This window comes from Dendrobates tinctorius, unplaced genomic scaffold (genome assembly GCF_039654945.1).
Source record: "Dendrobates tinctorius isolate UK_male_01 unplaced genomic scaffold, ASM3965494v1 ptg000048l, whole genome shotgun sequence".
In the NCBI taxonomy this organism is placed as follows: Eukaryota; Metazoa; Chordata; class Amphibia; order Anura; family Dendrobatidae; genus Dendrobates; species Dendrobates tinctorius.
This window is the reverse complement of record NW_027361716.1, coordinates 15,469,880-15,493,333: the sequence shown is the minus strand read 5'-3', so window position 1 is coordinate 15,493,333 and position 23,454 is coordinate 15,469,880. Positions and strand designations below refer to the sequence as shown.

Genomic DNA, 23,454 nt, shown 5'->3' with positions numbered 1-23,454 from the left:
TTTCAAGCCACATATCCAAGCCCTTGACTCCTACCGGCCGAATCAAAAATATTTCCCGATCCGTACATTCCTTGACCAAGAAACTGAAAAGACGCTTGTGCACATCATCTCCCGCCTTGACTATTGCAACCTCTCTCTGGTCTCCCTTCTAGCACCACTCCAATCTACCCTAACCTCTGCTGCCTGACTAATTCAACTGTCTCCCAATTTTTCACCAACCTCTCCTCTCTGCCAAGCCCTTCAATGACTTCCTATTGTCCAGAGGCTCCAGTTTAAAGCCCTATGACATACAAAGCCATCCACAACCTGTCTCCTCCATACATGTGTGATATGGTCTCCCGGTACTTCTCTACACGCGAACTTCGATCCTCTCAAGATCTCCTTCTCCACTCCACTCACTCTCTTCTTCCCACAATCGCATACAAGACTTCTCCTGTGCTTCCCTCATACTCTGGAACTCTACCCCAACACATCAGACTTTCTCCTACCATGGAAATTTTCAAAAGGAACCTGAAGATCCACCTCTTCCGACAAGCCTACTGCGATCTTCAGTCTAATGAACCGCCGCCACACAACCAGCTCTACCCTCTCTTAGTGTATGCTCACCCATCCCCTGTAAACTGTGAACCTTCGCGGGCAGGGTTCTCTCTCCCTCTATACTTGTGTGTGCCTTGTATTACTCATGTTTATGATACTTATCTATGTATGCCCCTTTTTCACATGTAAGGCGCCATAGAAAAAAATGGCACTATAAAAATGAAAATTATTATTATTGTTAATAATAATGTTTTGCTGTGGTAGGACTAAGAATTAAAGGGATAATCAAAGTTTGAAAATTGCTAATTTTTTTTTACACTTGTCAAATCTCTGATATTTTTTATAAATAAACAAAAAACTTACGGTATCAACTTAAATCTACCATTATCATAAAGTAAAATGTGTTGCAAAAAAATTATTAAAGTCACTGGAATTTGTAGAAGCGTTCCAGAGTTATTACCATATAAAGTGACACTGTTCAGATTTTTTAAATTTGGCTCCTTCACTAAGTGGTTAAACTATAATGTCTTCGTCTCCTCACCTGAGGAAGGCAGTTAGTATTAGTACAGCTTAATTAGTGATATGTCAAAAAAAAAAAAAAAAAAACACAACATTGGCTGACCAAGATGTGAAATTGAACAATACCTGACCAATTCAAGGGCCGACCAAAGTGTGAAAGTAAAGTGTCCTACAAACTAAATGCTTTCTGCCAATGTCTTGGGTAAATGCCTGACCAATTCAAGTCCCCCCACTGTTGCATTTGTAATTATGTATTTTTTCATAAACTATTATTTTCATTCAGAATAGTAACTTTTGTTCAGACAATATTTTTCAACTAAATAACTTGATCAAAATGCTCTTTGCCCCAAAATTGGTTTTGGTTTCATATAGGTCTTGTATTGGTCACCTAACACCTTGCGTTGTTCATGTTTCTGTGGCAGAAGCAAAGCTGAAGTTTGGAATCCTGAAAGCCTTAGTTACTTACTGGTAACAGGATTTTTCAGAACCCATGACAGCACCACGAGAGACGGGATTCACCCTTCAAAGGATAGGAAACCTACAGGCATAAAAGGGCAGCACCACTCTCACGCATCAGTTGGATTATGGTGCACGAGAGCACCTTCAATGGTTACCGCAAGAAAAAAATTTTTTTTACCCGCACGACATATCACAATAAAAAATGTGAACTTATACACTAGTGAAAAGTGCTCACCCATATGTGATGGGAGGGAAACTAAAGGATACCGTCATGGGTTCTGAAAAATTCCATTACCGGTAAGCAACTAAGACTTTAAATGATCACCCATGACAGCACCACAAGAGAATTACAAAGAAAAAAGTAAGACTTTATGGAGGGACCACAGCCTGGAGCATCCTTCTTCCAAAGGTGCCATATTAGAACACTATTCGGCCCGAATATACAGTATGTCCTATGATCGGTTCTGAACATATTTGGTAATTTCTACTCCCATTGACTAATGACGTTCAGCTGTGTTTGATTAATATTGCTAAAACAATATTCGATTCCGATCGTATTTAGAACCAAATCCGAATAAATTCACTCATCTCTAATCCTGACATGATGACCATGTAGGGACACTAGGAGCCTCCTTACTGCCAATTCAACTGCAAACAATCCCTTCAAGTTAGATTTATACGTCTTCTAGATGGGGCTTGCATCCGTGGTGACCACCTGTGAGATTTCATTCACCCAGGAAACCCCCCCCCCCGGACAGATTAGGGACATCCAGCCACCAAGGGAGGGACTGCATTGATGACAGGAAGGATGACCCTATCCCTTTCTGTGTCCTCTAAGGGAAAATAGGTTTCTTAACACATCCCATTGTAAGGCTCTAGTATGGAACTGGGACCACAGGACTGCCGGGATGCAGGACGTCTGAGAACCTAGAAGGAACATAGCCTTCCAGCTTTCTGCACATGAATCCGCCACCTCCTTGCAGATGTTGCTGCCTTGCTGGGACATTGTGTCCATCCACCAACCATCAATCGGGATCATCCAGGGTCGCACGCCACTCCTCAGTAGACTAGACTTTTAATATTAGTCTTCATGTATGTATGGGACCACCAACCAACTTTTCTGCTTGTGAGCACTGTTTAGGGGTGGCTAAATAGCAGGTTTATGCAAAACTGCAAGCCTCTGGAGGACCCTAAACCTTGAGGTTAGTGGAACTAGAGGCACCAGCAACTTCAAATACCTTTTTGCTACTTTATACTGGTATTTTTGCAGCTGCTCTTTTAATCCAATGAATTTGTCTGAGAAACTTTTCTTATTATGCCATTATCTGTCTGAAAAGTTTCAGTGCTCTGGATCAGTCACAAATCTCTTCACAGTACAATGATCACGCTTAATTTTTCGTGAAATATCTAATGTTTTCATACATTCTCCAAGGCTTCGCACTATTTGACGCTTTTCGGGAGCAGACAGATCCTTGTTCTTTCCCATATTGCTTGAAACCTGTGGTCTGCTTAATAATGTGGAATGTCCTTACTTAGTAGATTTCCTTTAATTGGGCTCACCTGGCAAACTAATTATCACAGGTATTTGATATTGATAGCAGTGATCCATTGGCCATGAGACAATACCATTTATGGAGTTTATTTGAAAAACTAAAAATTGTAAGTGATCAGACGATAGCAGGTTCAAGTCCTGTAATGGCACTCACGAGGTTTAAAATTATATACCGCATGTGTGAATATATTAAAAGAATCATACTAGCAGGTCATTATTCCCACACAATGAATGTGGGAAAGAAAAAAATTGCAGAATTGCGTTTTTTTTTTTTTGTTTGTTTTTGGGTTTTTTTTTTTTTTTGGGGGGGGGGGGGCAATTTCACAGCACTTGTATTCTATTTATCATCCTGTACATTGGACGATAAAATGAATGAGGACATTCAAAACTATAACTCGTACTGCAAGAGCGAAGCCCTTATACATCTATGTGGACTACAAAATAATTAAAAAAAAAACAAAAAACGCTACGGCTGTTGAAAGAGGGGGAGGAAAAAAAAAAAAAATGTCCCGATCTGCGGCTATATATGGAAACGAGATGTCCCCATAGGGGTTATTTTTTTTTTCCTACAAACCCCTATTTTTCTACATTTTCAATAAAAAAAGATCTCTTCATCTTTCCTATATACTTTTTACAATGTGGGGCTTAAAACAGTCTCATATTTACAAGGAATTGACCACTACTAACCCTTTCTCATTCCCCCATGCTTGACCCAATAAAAAACATGATTTCCGTACCGCGCCGTTCCAGCAGCTCACGTGCGGATGTTATGACACGCGAGCCCTGCGCCCAATCAGGCTGGTGTCCAGCGTCGGACTGGCCCACCGGGGAACCGGTGGATTCTCCGGTGGGCCCTGGCATCTGGTGGGCCCTGGCACCTGCTGGCATACAGGGCCAGCAGTTGCCTAGGGCCCCCGCTGCTCCAGGGGCCCCAGCCAGTGGTGTGTCAAACACCATGCAGCTGCTATGGGGGCCCCTGCCAGCGGAGTAGCAGCGGGTGTCAGGAGGCAGGAGCCCCTGTCCCCGCTGCTAAAGAGAAATGAATATTCACTGCGAAGCAGTGAATATCATTTCAGGACTCCACACCCCCAGAGGCCCCGCCCCCAGCCCAGTAAGCCGCTCTGCAGACTACAGCTGTAAATCAGGGCCGGCGCCACCCTCAGTCCTCTCTGCTCCTGGCTCACAGCCAGTGGGCGATGACGTCACTACATCACGCACCCGCTGTGTGTCTGGCAGAGGGGGCAGCTCCTGACACTGAAGCCGGGATCAGCGTGGGAGCGAGGAGGAGAGGTGAGTATTGTGTTTTGTTTTGTTTTTTTATATCTCTCTCGCTCTCTCTGTCTCTCTCTATCTATCTATCTCTATATATATATCTCTCTCTCTCTTATATCTATCTATCTTTCTATCTCTATCTATTATCTATATCTATCTATTTCTATATCTATCTCTATCGCTCTATCTTTATATCTATCTTTCTATCTCTACATCCTACATCTATCTCTATATCTATCTATCTATATATCTCTATATCTATTATGTCTATCTATCTCTATATCTATCTATCTTACTCTATCTATCTCTATATCTATTATCTCTATATTTATTATCTATCTAGCTACCATCTATATCTATCTATCTTTATCTATATATATATATCTATCTAATATCTATATCTATCTATCTCTATACCTATCTATCTATTTATCTATCCGTTATCTATCTCTATATCTTTTCTCTGTATCTATCTATCTCTATATCTATATCTCTCGCTCTATCTCTATATCTATATCTATCTCTATTTCTCTCTATATCTATCTCTATATCTCTATAGCTATCTATCTATATATCTCTATATCTATCTCTCTGTATATCTATCGCTCTATCTCTATATCTATCTTTCTATCTCTATATCTATCTTTATCTATTTATCTCTATATCTTTTCTCTGTATCTATCTCTCTCTATATCTATATCTATCTATCTCTATATATATCTATTATCTCTATATCTATTTCTCTCTATATCTATCTATTTATCTCTCTCTATATCTATCTCTCTGTATATCTATCTTTCTATCTCTATATCTATTATCTCTATATCTATCTCTATATCTATCTCTATATCTATCTCTATATCTATCTCTATATCTATCTCTATATCTATCTCTATATCTATCTCTATATCTATCTCTATATCTATCTCTATATATATATATATCTGTTTCTCTCTATATCTATCTCTATATCTCTCTCTCTATAGCTATCTATATATTATCTCTATATCCGTTATCTCTATATCCATATCTATCTCTATATCCATATCTATCTCTATATCCATATCTATCTCTATATCCATATCTATCTCTATATCCATATCTATCTCTATATCCATATCTATCTCTATATCCATATCTATCTCTATATCTATATCTGTTTCTCTCTATATCTATCTCTATATCTCTCTCTCTATAGCTATCTATATATTATCTCTATATCCGTTATCTCTATATCCATATCTATCTCTATATCCATATCTATCTCTATATCCATATCTATCTCTATATCCATATCTATCTCTATATCCATATCTATCTCTATATCCATATCTATCTCTATATCCATCTCTATATCCATATCCATCTCTATATCCATATCCATCTCTATATCCATATCCATCTCTATATCCATATCCATCTCTATATCCATATCCATCTCTATATCCATATCCATCTCTATATCCATATCCATCTCTATATCCATATCCATCTCTATATCCATATCTATCTCTATATCCATATCTATCTCTATATCCATATCTATCTCTATATCCATATCTATCTCTATATCCATATCTATCTCTATATCCATATCTATCTCTATATCCATATCTATCTCTATCTTTCTATCTAACACTATATCTCTATATCTATCTCTATATCTCATTATCTATCAATCTATATCTCTATCTCTCTTTATCTATCTATTGATATATCCATCTATCTCTATATCTATCTATTATCTCTATTATCTATATCTATCCATCTATCTATCTCTATATCTCTCTATATCTATCTTTCTAACTCTATATCTATCTATCTCTATACATATCTCTATATCTAGCTATTATCTCTATATCTATCTCTATATCTATCTTTCTATATCTATCTGTCTCTATATCTATCTCTATATCTATCTATCTCTATCTATTATCTCTATATCTATCTATCTCTATATCTATCTATCTCTATATCTATCTATATCTATTTTTATTTATAGCCATGTATCTATATATATTTATCTCTATATCTATGATAATAATAATAATAATAATAATAATAATAATAATAATAATAATATTATATCTGTATATCTCTATCTATTATCTATCTCTATTTATCTATCTCTATCTATATATCTATCTCTATCTATATATCTATCTCTATCTATATATCTATCTCTATCTATATATCTATCTCTATCTATATATCTATCTCTATCTATATATCTATCTCTATCTATATATCTATCTCTATCTATATATCTATCTCTATCTATATATCTATCTCTATCTATATATCTATCTCTATCTATATATCTATCTCTATCTATATATCTATCTCTATCTATCTCTCTCTCTCTCTCTATGAATCTTTCTATATCTATCCATTATCTACTATCTATCTCTATATCTATCTATTTCTACATTTATCTTTCTATCTATATCTATCTATCTCTATATCTATTATCTCTATATCTATCTATCTCTATCTATCTCTATATCTATTTTTATTTATAGCCATGTATCTATATATATTTATCTCTATATCTATATATGATAATAATAATAATAATAATAATAATAATAATAATAATAATAATAATAATAATAATAATAATAATAATATATCTGTATATCTCTATTATCTATCTCTATCTATTTATCTATCTCTATCTATTTATCTATCTCTATCTATTTATCTATCTCTATCTATTTATCTATCTCTATCTATTTATCTATCTCTATCTATTTATCTATCTCTCTCTCTCTCTCTATGAATCTTTCTATATCTATCCATTATCTACTTTCTATTCATTATCTACTATCTATCTCTATATCTATCTATTTCTACATCTATCTTTCTATCTATATCTATCTAACTCTATATCTATATATCTATATAGCATTATACCCTATGAGGGGGTGCATTATTCCCTATGAGGGGGCAGCATTATACCCTATGAGGAGGCAGCATTATACCCTATGAGGAGGGCAGCATTATTCCCTATGAGGGGGGCAGCATTATTCCCTATGAGGGGGGCAGTATTATACTCTATGAGGAGGCAGCATTATACCCTATGAGGAGGGCAGCATTATTCCCTATGAGGAGGGCAGCATTATTCCCTATGAGGGGGGCAGCATTATTCCCTATGAGGGGGGCAGCATTATTCCCTATGAGGGGGGCAGCATTATTCCCTATGAGGAGGGCAGCATTATTCCCTATGAGGAGGGCAGCATTATTCCCTATGAGGGGGGCAGTATTATACCCTATGAGGGGGGCAGTATTATACCCTATGAGGGGGGCAGTATTATACCCTATGAGGGGGGCAGTATTATACCCTATGAGGGGGGCAGTATTATACCCTATGAGGGGGCAGCATTATACCCTATGAGGGGGTGCATTATTCCCTATGAGGGGGGCAGTATTATACCCTATGAGGAGGCAGCATTATACCCTATGAGGGGGTGCATTATACCCTATGAGGGGGGCAGTATTATACACTATGAGGGGGGCAGTATTATACACTATGAGGGGGGCAGTATTATACACTATGAGGGGGGCAGTATTATACACTATGAGGGGGGCAGTATTATACACTATGAGGGGGGCAGCATTATACACTATGAGGGGGGCAGTATTATACACTATGAGGGGGCAGCATTATACCCTATGAGGAGGCAGCATTATACCCTATGAGGAGGGCAGCATTATTCCCTATGAGGGGGGCAGTATTATACCCTATGAGGGGGGCAGTATTATACCCTATGAGGGGGCAGTATTATACCCTATGAGGGGGCAGTATTATACCCTATGAGGGGGCAGTATTATACCCTATGAGGGGGCAGCATTATACCCTATGAGGGGGCAGCATTATACCCTATGAGGGGGCAGCATTATACCCTATGAGGGGGGCAGTATTATACCCTATGAGGGGGGCAGTGTTATACCTTATGAGGGGGGCAGTATTATACCCTATGAGGGGGGCAGTATTATACCCTATGAGGGGGGCAGTATTATACCCTATGAGGGGGTGCATTATTCCCTATGAGGGGGGCAGTATTATACCCTATGAGGGGGGCAGTATTATACCCTATGAGGGGGGCAGTATTATACCCTATGAGGGGGTGCATTATACCCTATGAGGGGGTGCATTATACCCTATGAGGGGGGCAGTATTATATTCTATGAGATGGCTGCATTATATTCTATGAGATGGCTGCATTATACTATGTGAGGGGGCTGCTTTATATTCTATGAGGGGGCTACCCCAACTCCTGCTACATAATTAAGACATGTACAACCTTATATTATACCCGGATATTAGCGTGTTTTACCACATAATTGGTGGTCTGGTATTTAACTCTATGCAGCTACATAGTGGGCCCCAAGAATGATTTTCTCTGGTGGGCCCAAGGTGTTCCAGTCCGACGCTGCTGGTGTCTATGTGGTTTTACTAGGAATCTACAAAGAGTAAATGTAACACTGGGATCGCAATCACTGGTTTTCCTTTCTCATTTGCTTTTGCAGCTGCTGTCAGACATTGAGTAGTTACTTACTAGTAACCAGAGTACCCAAGTCCTTCTGCGCTGAATTCCTGCTGACAAGGGGCATGACTACATCTATGAAGCAAACCTGACCTGCCCAGTCAGAGGCTTTATATAAGGCCGGGGTCAAACATGCGAGAAACTCACGAATCTCGCATGTCAATACTCGGCACTGCCGCCGGCACTCGGACAGGAGTGTGCGGCTGCATGTATTTCTATGCAACTGCACGTTCCGGTCCTGAGTGCCGGTGGCAGTGCCGGGTATTGACATGCGAGACTCGACCGAATTTCTCACCTGTCTGACCCCGGCCTAATCCCAACAAACAAGTAGTAATGCCATTAGCGGTGAGGTAAGGATTGCTTATACGATCTACAGTAGAATGTAGCATACCTAAGGCTATATGAAAGTTTGGATTTTGCAGCAGATTTTTCTGCTGACCGTAAAACCTCTGCGTAAAATACATGCATTTTTTGCAGAATTTTTTATGCTTTTTTTATCTAATTCATTTGAATGGGTGAAAAATGCTGAAAGGAGGAACATGCTGCACACTTGTAAAAAAAAAAAAAAAAAAAAATTTTAATGGCTCAAATATGCAGGGAAAAACTAAGCAGCATGTGCACGAGAGCCTAGAAATATTTACTTTTGTGATTCAATAAAAACACTGCTTTTTTTTTTCCTGCATGGAAAAACAACTTGGCAAAAATGCAACATGTGAAAAAGCCCTTAGTGATAAACAGGAAGCATAAGACCAAACATGCGTGATTATGATGTACTTTGTGTCAGTGGACAACATGCACGTTACAGAAACAAAGCAGAGAGAGACGCTGCAGCTGCACCTCCCTCCTCTCCATCATAATGGTTCATATTTTTTCCAAGCAACTCTGTAGCTTTGCAGACATGTACAGCGGCTGCAGATAGGACAGTAGCTGGAATCTGAGCAGTATCGCTTCTCCCCAAGAACATACATTACACAAAGCTTCATATAACCACATGGTACAAAAAACGCAATTCTACCAAACAAATAACATTCTTCATCTCCACCTTCAAAGAGGAAGCCTGGAAGATACATGTATCAAATACTGAAGCTTATTTAGTGATTAAATAATACGACCATTCAAGGTTGCAGAGATAATGCTATAGACCCGGCTCCAGAAGGCCATAAGATCAGCCATTGTAAACCAGAGCCAATTCACAACAAAATCTTGGGATGGATTTAAAGGGGTTCTCTGGTTGTCCTTGCGATAGGTGATAACTTATTGATCAGTGCGAGTCCACCTGCTGTGAATGGGGCTCCTTTATCACTGTTACCAAGGAAGGGCAACCGCGAATCCATTCACTCCCTAAAGGGCTACCAAGCAATGTGACCATATTTTTCCAGCAGCCCCTTAGAGAACAGAAAGGTGGTCTGGTACCTGATCTGCAGCACATTTCATAACTGGGATAAAAATCCTCTGATCCATCCGGGGACACCCACAGATCAGCAAGTTACAACCAAGCCTGCGGACTACCCCTTTAACTAGACATTACAAAGGGTGATGTCAACGCTAAAAATCTGTAAGGCTAGTTTCACACTAGCGTTTTGGAGCGCAGCGACGGCCTGCGCACGGCCGCCGCTAAGCCCCACCCCTGCCGCGCCCCCGCCGGTAGCTCCGCCCCCTATCTTTATCACAGGGGGCGCAGGCCGTGCGCAGTATGCGTTTGGCGGCGCATGCGTCCTTTTGACGGTGCGCCGACCTGCGCCAAACGCAACCTGCTGCATTTTGGTTGCGTCGGCGCGCTGCACATCAGAAAATCTGCATTATGCCCTCAATCCCACACAGATCTTTTCTGCCATTATGCTTTTAAAACCCTATAGACCCTTATTGGCTGGAAACTGCTGCCGATCCTCAATGCAGAATCCACGCCGAAAATCTACAGCATGTGAACACACACTTACTTATGAGGCAGAAGCCGTGCCTACAAAACCCTCATGCTGTAATTACTCATAAGCAGTGGCCAAATATTAAAGAATGCACACAAAACGTGATGCCAATATTTCCATGTATGGCAACCATTAGTAGACATCGCAAAAAAAAAAAAAAAAAAAAAAAAAAAAAAAAAAAAACATAAAATACAAAAATATGCATTATTAAAACGGCTTCATTTGTGTTGCAAGAACGTGAGGCTGGAAATGAAAATCACACAGGAAGCAAAGGTCTCATTATGTCAATTTTGATTTGGCCGCAGAAAAAAAATGTGTAAACCTGAAATAACAGAATGTCATTTTTTGTCTCTCTACCGCTGCGAAAACAACATTCTTGATCAACACCTAAATTAAATTACTTTACCTCTCTCCAGTACTGAAACCACTCTGGGAACACATCCTGTCATTACCGAGTGGGGTGCTGACTTCTACAGCACTGTGACATTGTACACAACACAATATACACAATTTGGACTACTTTGCGCTCGCTGGGATAACAGCAGGGCGGTAGGTAAGCACCAGCCGAGAGAGAACTTTGACCAAAGAAACATTTTAATTGCCAAAAGCCCATTAAACATCTTGGGAGACCGCTTGTCTGCTCTTATAGTCAGATGGATTTCTGCTTCATTTCATCATATACAAAAGGGACACAATTATAGGTCTAATTTAAGCGCACCTGCATTATTTCAAATCAGATGTATATAGATTTAAATATATGTAAGAAAAGCCAGGTTTGACTTCTCAGTGTGAGCAGTCAAATCTGGTGAGCAGTCCAAACTTTCCGTACGGGTGGGTTTTTTAAATTTTGTTTTATTTTATTTTTTACGGCTTTGGAACGAAGTCTGTTGCTTGTCAAGTCTACAAAGATAGCAACCATGAATATCCCAGAATGACTGGATCTTTATTTGGAAATAGCGCCCCCTTTTGTCTTGGTGCTGTACTTGGGATTACTTCCAATTTGCAACAATCAGTAGGCAAAAAAAAACATTTTTTTCAAGGAAGAAAGGAAAAAAATAGCCATATTTTACACATCTTTGGAGACAAGGACCGTATGCATATTGATGGAACAGACGTGTTACAGATGGGACATCTCGCAGTCATGTCAAGAAACACAAGAGGGGAGCAGTGGAGTAGGGGCTTACGTAGATAAGTGCTACCAATTTTGTTAGATTCCCTTTAAACTTCTAGAATTTGGCCAATTTAAAAACCCTGGCTGCTTTTGCTTTAATACATCACCCCCTGGACAAATTTAAGCTATTACTATGGGCATACAGGTAATAGAAAGGTTAGACCAGTCTTGCCTGTATAGTTGTGGTCTATATGATTTTTTCCAGGCTCGGGGTGTGCGGTGCCTCCTCTCTTCATACCACCACCCTCCCATGCTCGTCACACTGCCCTGTGATGTGCAGTTGTGGTGCCGTAATCCAGTGCATGCGCTGTGCACTCACGCAGTTATGGGCATCTTATCCGCCCTTCTATGCGATCTTCTGTGCAGGCGAGACACTGCGCAATAGCACAGAAGATCGATGAAGAGCCCATTGTAATAGCTTAAATTAGTCCAGGGGGTGACAGATTCCCTTTAATTGCACTTTCAAAGAACACATGACATATGAAAGCAATGTGAGAGACAGCCTTCGGCTCAGGCACGAGTCATGGCGACTTGATGTATGAACGCTCTGTAGGAAGATTGATCTTGTGAAAGTAAGTCGTGGCGACAAAGATGCTAGTGGACCTCTTTATTGTATCAAGCCATCGGTTTGCTAGTCTTCCTCTTCGCCTTGTTCCTTCTATTTTTCCGATCATGATCTTCTCCAGTTACCATGGAAAAGACCATACTACAGTGGGTACAGAAAGTATTCAGACCTCTTTAAATTTTTCACTCTGTTTCATTGCACCCATTTGGTAAATTGAAAAAAGTTCATTTTTTCTCACTAATGTACACTCTGCACTCCATCTTGACTGAAAAAAAACAAAACGTAGAAATTTTTGCAAATTTATTAAAAAGAAAAAACTGAAATATCACATGGTCATAAGTATTCAGACCCTTTGCTCAGTATTGAGTAGAAGCATACTTTTAGCTAGTAGAGTCATGAGTCTTCTTGGGAATGATGCAACAAGTTTTTCACACCTGGATTTGGGGATCCTCTGCCATTCTTCCTCGCAGATCCTCTCCAGTTCCGTCAGGCTGGATGGTGAACGTTGGAGGACAGCCATTTTCAGGTCTCTGCAGAGATGCTCAATTGGGTTTAAGTCAAGGCTCTGGCTGGGCCAGTCAAGAATGGTCACAGAGTTGTTCTGAAGCTACGCGTTTGTTATTTTAGCTGTGTGTTATTTTAGCTGTTTGTCTTGTTGTAAAGTGAACCTTCGGCCAAGTCTGAGGTCCAGAGCACTCTTGGAAGACGTTTTCATCCAGGATCTCTCTGCACTTGGCCGCATTCATGTTTTCTTCAATTGCAACCAGTCGTCCTGTCCCTGCAGCTGAAAAACACCTCCATAGCATGATACTGCCACCACCATGTTTCACTGTTGGGATTGTATTGGGCAGGTGATGAGCAGTGCCTGGTTTTCTCCACACATACCACTTAGAATTATCACTAAAAAGTTCTATCTTCATCTCATCGGACCGGAGAATCTTATTTCTCATAATCTGGGAGGCTTTCATGTGTTTTTTTTCTTTTATCAAACTATGTGGGCTTTCATATGTTTTGCACTGAGGAGAGGCTTCCGTTGGGTCACTCTGCCATAAAGGCCGGACAGGTGGAGGGCTGCTGTGATAGTTGACTTTGTGGAACTTTCTCCAATCTCCCTACTGCATCTGTGGAGCTCAGCAACAGTGATCTTGAGGTTCTTCTTTACCTCTCTCACCAAGTCTCTTCTCCCACGATTGCTCAGTTTGGCTGGACGGCCAGGTCAAGGAAGACTTCTGGTGGTCCCAAACTTCTTCCATTTAAGGATTATGGAGGCCACTGTGCTCTTAGGAATCTTGAGTACTGCAGAAATTCTTTTGTAACCTTGGCCAGATCTGTGCCTTGCCACAATTCTGTCTCTGAGCTCCTTGGCCAGTTCTTTTGACCTCATGATTCTCATTTGGTCTGACATGCACTGTGAGCTGTGAGGAGGTGTGCGCCTTTACAAATCAAGCCCTATCAATTTAATTAAACACAGCTGGACTCCAATGAAGGAGTAGAACCATCTCAAGGAGAATCACAAGGAGATGGACAGCATGTGTCTTAAATATGAGTGTCTGAGCAAAGGGTCTGAATACTTATGACCATGTGATATTTCAGTATTTCTTTAATAAATTTGCAAAATTTTCTGCATTTCTGCTTTTTTTCTTCCAGTCAAGATGGGGTGCAGAGTGTACACTAATGAGAAAAAAAAAAAATGAACTTTTTTGAATTAACCAAATGGCCGCAATGTAACAAGGAGTGAAAAATTTAAAGGGGTATGAATACTTTCCGTACCCACTGCATGTACGAGCCTTGTCTCCGTTGCCAGTGAAATATTAATCAATTTGTAATCTTTGTCCAGTGACTTCATTGTTGATTTGCCCACAGCTTTTCTCCTACTGACTTCCGGTGTCATCTCTGCATCTTGAGTGATCATTGATCGGAGTAAGATGAAGTCCTTTACAACTTCCAGTTTGTCGCCGTTCATCCGTCGATAAGGCATCAGATGCTGAGACCACAGTAGTGATGAGCAAATATGCTCGTTGCTTGGGTTTTTCCTGAGCATGTTCGGGTGGGTGGTTTGCCTGTTTGTTAGTGAATTCCCATATGTATTCAAGCTGTCTAGCAGCCGCAAATCATGCAGCTGCGGCAACAGAAACTAAATCTCTGAGGACTTCCAAATACTCGGAGATCACCCGAGCAACGAGTATACTCACTCATCACTAGACCACACCAATTCGCAGTACATATGCAGTCATGTTCTTCTCTCCTGCATGACTGAGGGCAGGCTTACTACAACATCTGTGAGCCAGTCTCCAATATTGGGGGAGAAAACCCGCAAAGTTAAATTTATACATGCCGAAAAGTTTCCAGCGAGTCTTGGCTCAAGTCACTTCAACAAGTGCAGCACACAGCACATGGGACACAAAGTGGAATAAGAGCACTTTCTTATAAAACCATACATAGATCAGGAGAACTTACCAATATATTCATCTTCATCCACAAACCCGTCTCCATTCTTGTCAATGTCTTCTAGGGTTTCCTGCAAAAGCACATTGTATATCGGTCATACACTTCTTGCTGCTAGAAACGTTTCCTCAACTTAATTAGTTCCCGGTCTTTAAACAAAGTCTCTACCACAGATGTAAAAAAAAAAAAAAAAAAAAAAAATTGGTTAATCTCCAGTTGTCAGATGCTCTAACATTTAACTATCTAGACGATGCTTCTTTGGCAAATTCTCACACATCTCAACTTTTATCCGGACATCATTCCCCATAATATAATCGTAGAGCAACTTTTCTTACACCTTTGTGTTGTGTCTTTCCTCTATTATTCCTATTAGAACTGTCTGAGTAAATTGGTAACTGGGTGTTACCGGTTAGAGGCTTGTCCCTGCACAGTCTTACATTATCCAAGTAGTCGTAACAGTGTAAGAACCGCTTCACACATCTGTGCAAACCAGGTCGTGCCTGTCCCGTCCAGATTATCACAGCCTAATCGACATATGACACTGTTACGTTTCGGCAACTTGTGCCCACTGTGCACATTAAAGTCTTTGCTCAGACCGATTTTCATGGATGTCTTAAGCAGCCCCTGGACTAGGTAGGAAAACGCCCTTTAACAAGGAGAATGGTAACATCAATTTGTCATTATACACATAAAATTCTGGGAAGAATAACGTGGACAGCAAGACACAGAAAAGACTAGAAATGGTTATTTAATAGGGAATATAAATATTTACAGTCATGGTCGAAAGTGTTGGCATCTTTGAAATTGTGACAGAAAATGAAGCATTTCTTCCAGAAAATTATCGCAAAAACACGTTTTGATACACACGTTTATTTCCTTTGTCTGTATTGAACCACCACAAAACAAAAAAAACAAAACAAAAAAAAAAAAAACAACTGAATAAAGGCAAATTGGACATAATTTTACGCAAAACCTCAAATTCAGCCAAATAAAATTGTTGGCACCGTCAACTTAATATTTGGTTGTGCACCCTTTGGAATAAATAACTGACATCAATAGATTCCTTCAACAATCTACAAGCTTCCTACACCTCACAACTGGAATTTTGGACCACTCTTTAACAAACTGCTCCTGGTCTCTCACATTTGAAGGTGCCTTCTCCCAACAGACATCTTAAGATCTATTCACATATGTTCAATGGTATTTATATCGGGACTCATTGCTGGCCACTTCAGAACTCTTCAGCGCTTTGTTTCCATCCATTTCTGGGAGGATTGGGAGTCATTGTCCTGCTGGAAGACCCATGACCTAGGACGCAAACCCAGCTTTCAGATGCTAGGCACTACATTGTAACCTCAAATCCTGCGGTAATCTTCTGATTTCATGATGCCTTGCACACAGTTTAGGTACTAGTGACAAAAGCAGCAAGACAACCCCAAAACATCTTTGAACCTCCACCATAATTGACGGTATGTACGGTGTTCTATACTTTACGGAAAACTGAATGAGGCCCACAAACAGTAGAATGATGTGCTTTACCAAAATGCTCTATGTTTTGGTTTCAACTGTCCACAAGACTCTTTCCCAGAAGGATTTTGGCTTACTTACCTACATTTTGGCAAGCTGCAGTCTAGCTTTTAATGTCTGTCAGCAGTGGGGTCCTCCTGGGTCTCCTGCCATAGCATTTCATTCATTCAAATGTTGACGGATAGTTCAAACTGACACTGGTGCACCCTTAGCCTACAGGACAGCTTGAATTTCTTTGGAACTTGATTGGGGCTACTTATCAATCATCCGGACTATCCTGCGATGCAACCTTTAATCAATTTTTCTCTGCCATCCAGGGAAATTAGCTACAGTGCCATGGGTTGTAAACTTCTTGATTATGTTGCACACCATGGACAAAAGAAACATTAAGATCTCTGGAGATGGACTTGCAATCTTAAAAGGGAACCAGTCACCAGTTTTGTCACCATGGGTGCTGCATTCCATAAACAGTTACAGTGCGTTGCAAAAGTATTCGGCTCCTTGGAACTTTTCAACCTTTTCCTACATATCATGCTTCAAACATAAAGATACCAAATGTAAATTTTTGGTGAAGAATCAACAAGTGGGACACAATTGTGAAGTTGAGCGAAATTTATTGGTCATTTTAAATTTTTGTGGAAATTCAAAAACTGAAAAGTGAGGCGTGCAATATTATTTGGCCCCTTTACTTTCAGTGCAGCAAACTCACTCCAGAAGTTCGTTGTGGATCTCTGAATGATCCAATGTGGCCCTAAATGACTAATGATGATAAATATAATCCACCTGTGTGTAATCAAGTCTCCGTATAAATGCAGCTGCTCTGTGATAGTCTCAGGGTTCTGTTTGATGCACAGAGAGAATCATGAAGACCAAGGAACACAACAAGCAGGTCCGTGAGACTGTTGTGGAGAAGTTTAAAGCTGGATTTGGAAACAAAATGATTTCCAAAACTTTAAACATCCCAAGGAGCATGGTGCAAGCGATCATATTGAAATGGAATGAGTATCAGATCAGCGCAATTCTACCAAGACCCAGCCGTCCCTATAAACGTTCATCTCAAACAAGGAGAAGACTGATCAGAGATGCAGCCAAGAGGCCCATGATCACTATGGATTAACTACAGAGATCTACAGCTGAGGTGGGACAGTCTGTCCATAGGACAACAATCAGTCGTACACTGCACAAATCTGGCTTTTATGGAAGACTGACAAGAAGAAAGCCATTTCTCAAAGATATCCATAAAAAGTGTTGTTTAAAGTTTGCAACAAGCCACCTGGGAGACACACCAAACATGTGGAAGAAGGTGCTCTGGTCAGATGAAACCAAAATCAAACTTTTTGGCAACCATGCCAAACGATATGTTTGGCGTAAAGGTAACACAGCTCATCACCCTGAACACACCATCCCCACTGTCAAACATGGTGATGGCAGCATCATGGTTTGGGCCTGATTTTCTTCAGCAGGGACAGGGAAGATGGTTAAAATTGATGGGAAGATGGATGGAGCCAAATACAATTCTTGAAGAAAACCTGTTGGGAGTCTGCAAAAGACCTGATACTGGGACGGAGATTTGTCTTCCAACAAGACAATGATCCCAAACATAAAGCAAAATTCACAATGGAATGGTTCACAAGTAAACGTATCCAGGTGTTAGAATGGCAAAGTCAAAGTCCAGACCTGAATCCAATCGAGAATCGGTGGAAAGAGCTGAAAACTGCTGTTCACAAACCATCTCCATCAAACCTCACTGAGCTCGAGCTGTTTGCCAAGGAAGAATGGGCAAGAATTTCAGTACAAAACTGATAGAAACATACCCCAAGCGACTTGCAGCTGTAATCGCAGCAAAAAGTGGCGCAACAAAGTATTAAGTTAAAGGGGCCGAATAATATTGCACGCCCCACTTTTCAGTTTTTGAATTTCCACAAAAATTTAAAATAACCAATAAATTTTGTTCAACTCCACAATTGTGTCCCACTTGTTGTTGATTCTTCACCAAAAAATTACATTTGGTAATGTATCTTTATGTTTGAAGCATGATATGTGGGAAAAGGTTGAAAAGTTCCAGGGAGTCGAATACTTTCGCATGGCACTGTGTATAACCCCCTGACTACCCCCTGACTACCCCCCCCCCCTGTATATACACCCAAAAACCTTCTGAAGTTATCCCAAACTATGTGTTAATCCTGTGGGTCCGATAGGCATCCTTTCCGTACTCTCTATTCTTCCTCCTGGTTGATGCTCGCCATCCTTCTGCTTTGATTGACGCGAATGATGCCTCCTGCGTCATCCATATTGCCGGGCAAAATCTGCAGAGCAATCTCTGTTCGCACACTATGTTTTACCCTAATGTGGGCATACGCACTTATGTTTTTCGCTCTGTCTGCAGTAGAGCAAACATAGTGCGCATCGGCAAGTTTTTGCCCAGCAATGTGGATGACACAGGAGGATGGCGAGCAGCAACAGGGAGGAAGAATAGAGAACATAGAAAGGATGCCTATTGGACTGACAGGATTAACAAAGCGCAGGAGAACTTCAAAAGGTTTTTTGGAGGGTATACAGGGTGAGGCAGGGAGTTATATAACCGTATACGGAATGCAGCACAGACGCTGAATAAGGCGATCGCTTTAGTTGATCCATTATAAAACTGGTGACCGGTTCCCTTTAAGATTGTTGATATTTTCAACAATTTTTGTTCAAGTACTCAGACAGTTCTCTTCTCCTTCAGTTCTCCATGCTTAGTGTGGCACACACAGACACAATGCAAAGACTGAGTCACCTTCTCCCCTTTCTATCTGGTTTCAGGTGATTTTCATATTGCCCAACACCTGTTACTTGCCACAGGCGAGTTTGAATGAGCATCACATGCTTGAAACAAAGTTGTTTACCCACAATTTTGGAAAGGTGCCAACAATTTTGTCTGGCCTATTTTTGGGGCTGTGTGTCAAATGATGTCCAATTTGCCTTCTTTTTTTTTTGTGTTGTTCCAATACACCCAACAGAAACAAACGTGTTATTGCGATAATTTTCTGAGTGAAATTTTTCTGAGTGAAATACTTCATTTTCTGGATCGATTTCATGGGTGCCAACACTTTTGGCCATGACTGTACTAAAACAGACCTATACGGAGGGAAGATGAATGCTCATCATCGCCATAAAAGAAGTGACCCAAATACTCTAAATGACCTGGCACTCTAAACTTTTAAGCAAACAAAGGCCCCAAGTAATAGATTTGCACAATTTAGACAAAGCTGTTTAGGGCAGCCGATGACGAGTCCCAGCATCACAATCACGTAAAAAGGAGAAGAGTTAGGCGGATCACAGGTGCTGCAGCTAACAAAAGGTTTTTGCAGGCGGCCAGTATAATAAAAAACAAAAAACTACAAATTATTGCAGTGTTTCAGAGTAGAACCTACTGATGTCCCAGACACCCGATGATCATCAGATGCCTGATGAAGGAGCAGGTTCTACTCTAAAACACATGTCCATAAACTGGAAGTTTTTTTTTTTTTATACTTACTACCTGGATTAACCTTTTGTCAGTGGCAGCGCCCAGGATCCACCACACTCCTCTCTCCATTTGGTGGGATTACAGTGGCCAAAGCAGCAGCCATGATTGGATTATACATCACTCTTCACGTAGTTGCGCTACACAACCTAATCAGGTGAGCGACAGACCCGCCAGCTCACCCTCACTTGTTGCCACCACCTCTTGCTTTTTCTCTAACATCCCCAGTCACAGGAATGGACATTAAAATGTCTTTAAGGTGCTCTCCATGACTACACAGCTAACTTCTGACCCGCCTTACCTCAGAGGCAGGTCCAAACCCCTGATCACATACAGTCTTATTCTAAGGAAAGGTTATCGGTGATCTAGCCCTGGAGAACCCCTTAACATAATGGCTATTACTCTACTGAAGTTGCTCGCTTTTATACCTGCTCCTGCAACTATTCTGAGCTTACTTCAGATGTGGAGCCACTGACCTAAAGCTAGTATTAGAAGCCAGGAACGTGCTCGTACCAATATAACAATGTCCTTCATGTGCTCAAATTCTTCTGGGTGAAGAAAAGCAGTGAACTCTTCCCGATTTGCCTCAAGATCTCCATTGAGGTCAGCTTGTTTAAACCTCCTTTCATCCCGAGGAAGCATTTTCTTGAAGCTAAACTGTTCGGCTGCGTCCTGGAACTCTTCAGGGTTTGCTGCACAGATATAGGGACACAGAAATTAATGAGATTATCAGAAATCTTCACTGACAAGCACCTTTAAACAAGGGGGTGTCTAGGCTTATTTAAAGACTGCAGGGTGAGAAGTTATGCTAACAGATTCATCTCTTGACATCCAAATAGATTCCTCGCTCAATCCTAACCACATTCAAGATCACTGCTTGCTGTCAGTGAAAACATCCTGCAAATGTCCATCTGAGTGGGAGGGTTGATCAGGATTACAAAGCATGACCATTTTCTTCCTGTAATGTCTCCACACCGGTTTATTAGTGGTGTCTGGTATTCCAGCTCAATTGAAATAAGTTGTGCAGACAATGGTGGCACAGTTTTGGAAGAAAGCAGCCATGTTCTTGAAAATCTGTACAACCCTTTAACCAATCAGTAACATTCAAAAGGAAAGACGAACACACCCTTACCATAGCTCAGAACAGGTTTCTCAGTGTTAGATGTAAGGATACAGCTCTGATCTCCTGGTCTAACCCCCTGCATGATTAGAAAGTGATGCTGAGTTTAGCAGTGTCATTTTACAAAGCCTTCTTCTCTCCTGATTTTTGAGCGAGTCAGCATCACAATTCTAACTCTGCAGCGGGATCAGGGCTGTCATTACAGCTCACACAGAAGTCACTTCTCTGGAACACTCCTCAATGATGTATTATGCCAGCCTGCTCTCATGTCACTGCAAATGGATTACAAGTTACACACGACAGACATAACTGTGATTACTGATACATATCTAGATAGGCAGTGTGGGGGAACAGCACTATGAGATGAGGAGAGCTAATAAAAGGGTTTGTAATATCACATAGCTAAACTTAGGTGTGCTGCCTCTCCCCCCATGGGGACCTTATCTGAAAAGGGTTAGTGATCTGTACTTTCTAGTCATGTAGGAGGTTAGACCAGGAGACCAGAGTTGTATTCTTACAGCTCATGTAGTAAGAAATCTGCCCTAAATTATTGTGGGCAGCATGTGTTTCTGAGTGTTGCTGCCTGCTTTTGATTAGTGGGTTTTCAAGAGGATGAAGTAGTAAATAGCCCCTGTGAAAAACTGACACATTTTTGAAGTCTAAGTGTGTATTTACTCATTAGCACACAAATACTTTGACCATAGAGAAGTGAGAAAAAAAAAAAAAGTTAAGGCATATTCCTCTCTGCGTCACTATTACATGGTGTGCCAGTGCAATGTGAAAAATTTGGTAAAAGGTCCTACTGTCACATCATGGTGGGAGGGTTAGTTAACGATGCATGTCGCACCAGTATTTAATATCTTGAAGGTTTCAGCTGTATATACTGCAGACATGCTGCTCTAATGGCCAGGATTGTAGATGGCCAGGGTAGCATGCCACTGTTCATGCTAATGGTTTTACAGAGGGAGCAGAATCCCTCCAGTCACCCTCCCCAGCATTATGCTGTAGATAAGCCCCTGATGGCGGTGGCCACATCTTATATGTGAAAAAATAGGTGACAGATTCCCTTTAAAACTACCGTATACAATACATTATATGGACCTCAAAATGGAAAAAAAAAAAAAATAAAAAATAATCCCCAACACCCCTATAGTGACAAAAAAAAGTATGAATTTTGAGATGTTGGGATAAAAGAACAAAAATAAAGAAATATCACAAAAAATTGGCTTTCTTTATAAAAAAATAATAAAAAAGACACCTTCTTCAAAAACCATCTTGATATATTAGTGAGTCAGCAATAGAATACATACAATAAGCAACTTACCCAAGTAATACCCATATGTGGCTTGCTTGTACTCTTCCCAGGATATGTGGTTATCATTATTGACGTCATAGTCCTTCCACACTCGAGCCACGTTTTCGTAGACGTATCTTTTCTGGACCCGCTTAATCCAGGCCGTCAGCTCCTCAGTGCTAATTAGCCCATTACTGTCGCTGTCAATCCTGTCAACTATATTGCTAGGAAGAAAAATATGATTTAGAAATATGAAGATTTATTTTGTTTCTATACATGTTTCCACTACAAAGACCCCCATGGGCTGACACTTTCAGGGCCATTTTTAAAGTTTTTAAATATTTTGGGCAAAAAAATACATTTTTTAAATTGTGTTGCATTAAGAAATTCGGCACCATTTTCAATCTATAGCCTTCATGTTGTACTGTCTAGAAGAATATTGAGTATCGTTTTAATTGTATGGACCCGTACTATACCATTATTAATCTTGCGCTGAAGACTCTAAGGCCGGGATCACACATGCGAGAAACACGGCCGAGTCTCGAATGTTAATACCCGGCACTGCCACCGGCACTCGGAGCGGAGCGTGTGGCCGCATAGCAATACATGGAGCCGCAGGCTCCGCTCTCGAGTGCTGGCAGCAGTGCCGGGTATTAACATGCGAGACTCGGCCGTATTTCTCGCATGTGTGATCCCGGCCTAAGGGGAAACATAAATATTTCTGGCTTTGCTCATCCAGCCTCACAAAAAAAGAAAACAAAAAAAAGTGATAAAGTTGCATAGACACGAAAATGGCATCAATGAAAAGTACAGTCAGTCCTGAAAAAAAAAAATAATCCTTCCTACATTATCCATGTCAAAATAAAAAATGATATCGAGTCTGTAATATGGCAGCCGCTCCTACACCTATGTGTGTGTAAAAGTAGTAACACAAAAACCAAGAAATAGTGATCTAGTTCTACAGGTCATTGTAATAATGACAATATCCTATGTCAATTAAAGGGAACAGTGTTTGG

General features: G+C 40.5%; 1 protein-coding gene across 2 annotated transcripts in view; it reads right to left on the bottom strand.

Moving 5' to 3' along the window:
* RCN1 (reticulocalbin 1) overlaps nt 1–23,454 on the bottom strand; it is a 58,284-nt gene that overhangs the window by 17,086 nt on the left and 17,744 nt on the right. For both annotated transcript variants that reach the window (XM_073576319.1, XM_073576318.1), the window contains exons 3-5: nt 22,469–22,662; nt 20,538–20,716; nt 15,005–15,065 (exon numbers count right to left, since the gene is read on the bottom strand). In XM_073576319.1, the coding sequence (XP_073432420.1) occupies nt 15,005–15,065; nt 20,538–20,716; nt 22,469–22,662 (434 nt within the window). The remainder of the gene's footprint in view (nt 1–15,004; nt 15,066–20,537; nt 20,717–22,468; nt 22,663–23,454) is intronic.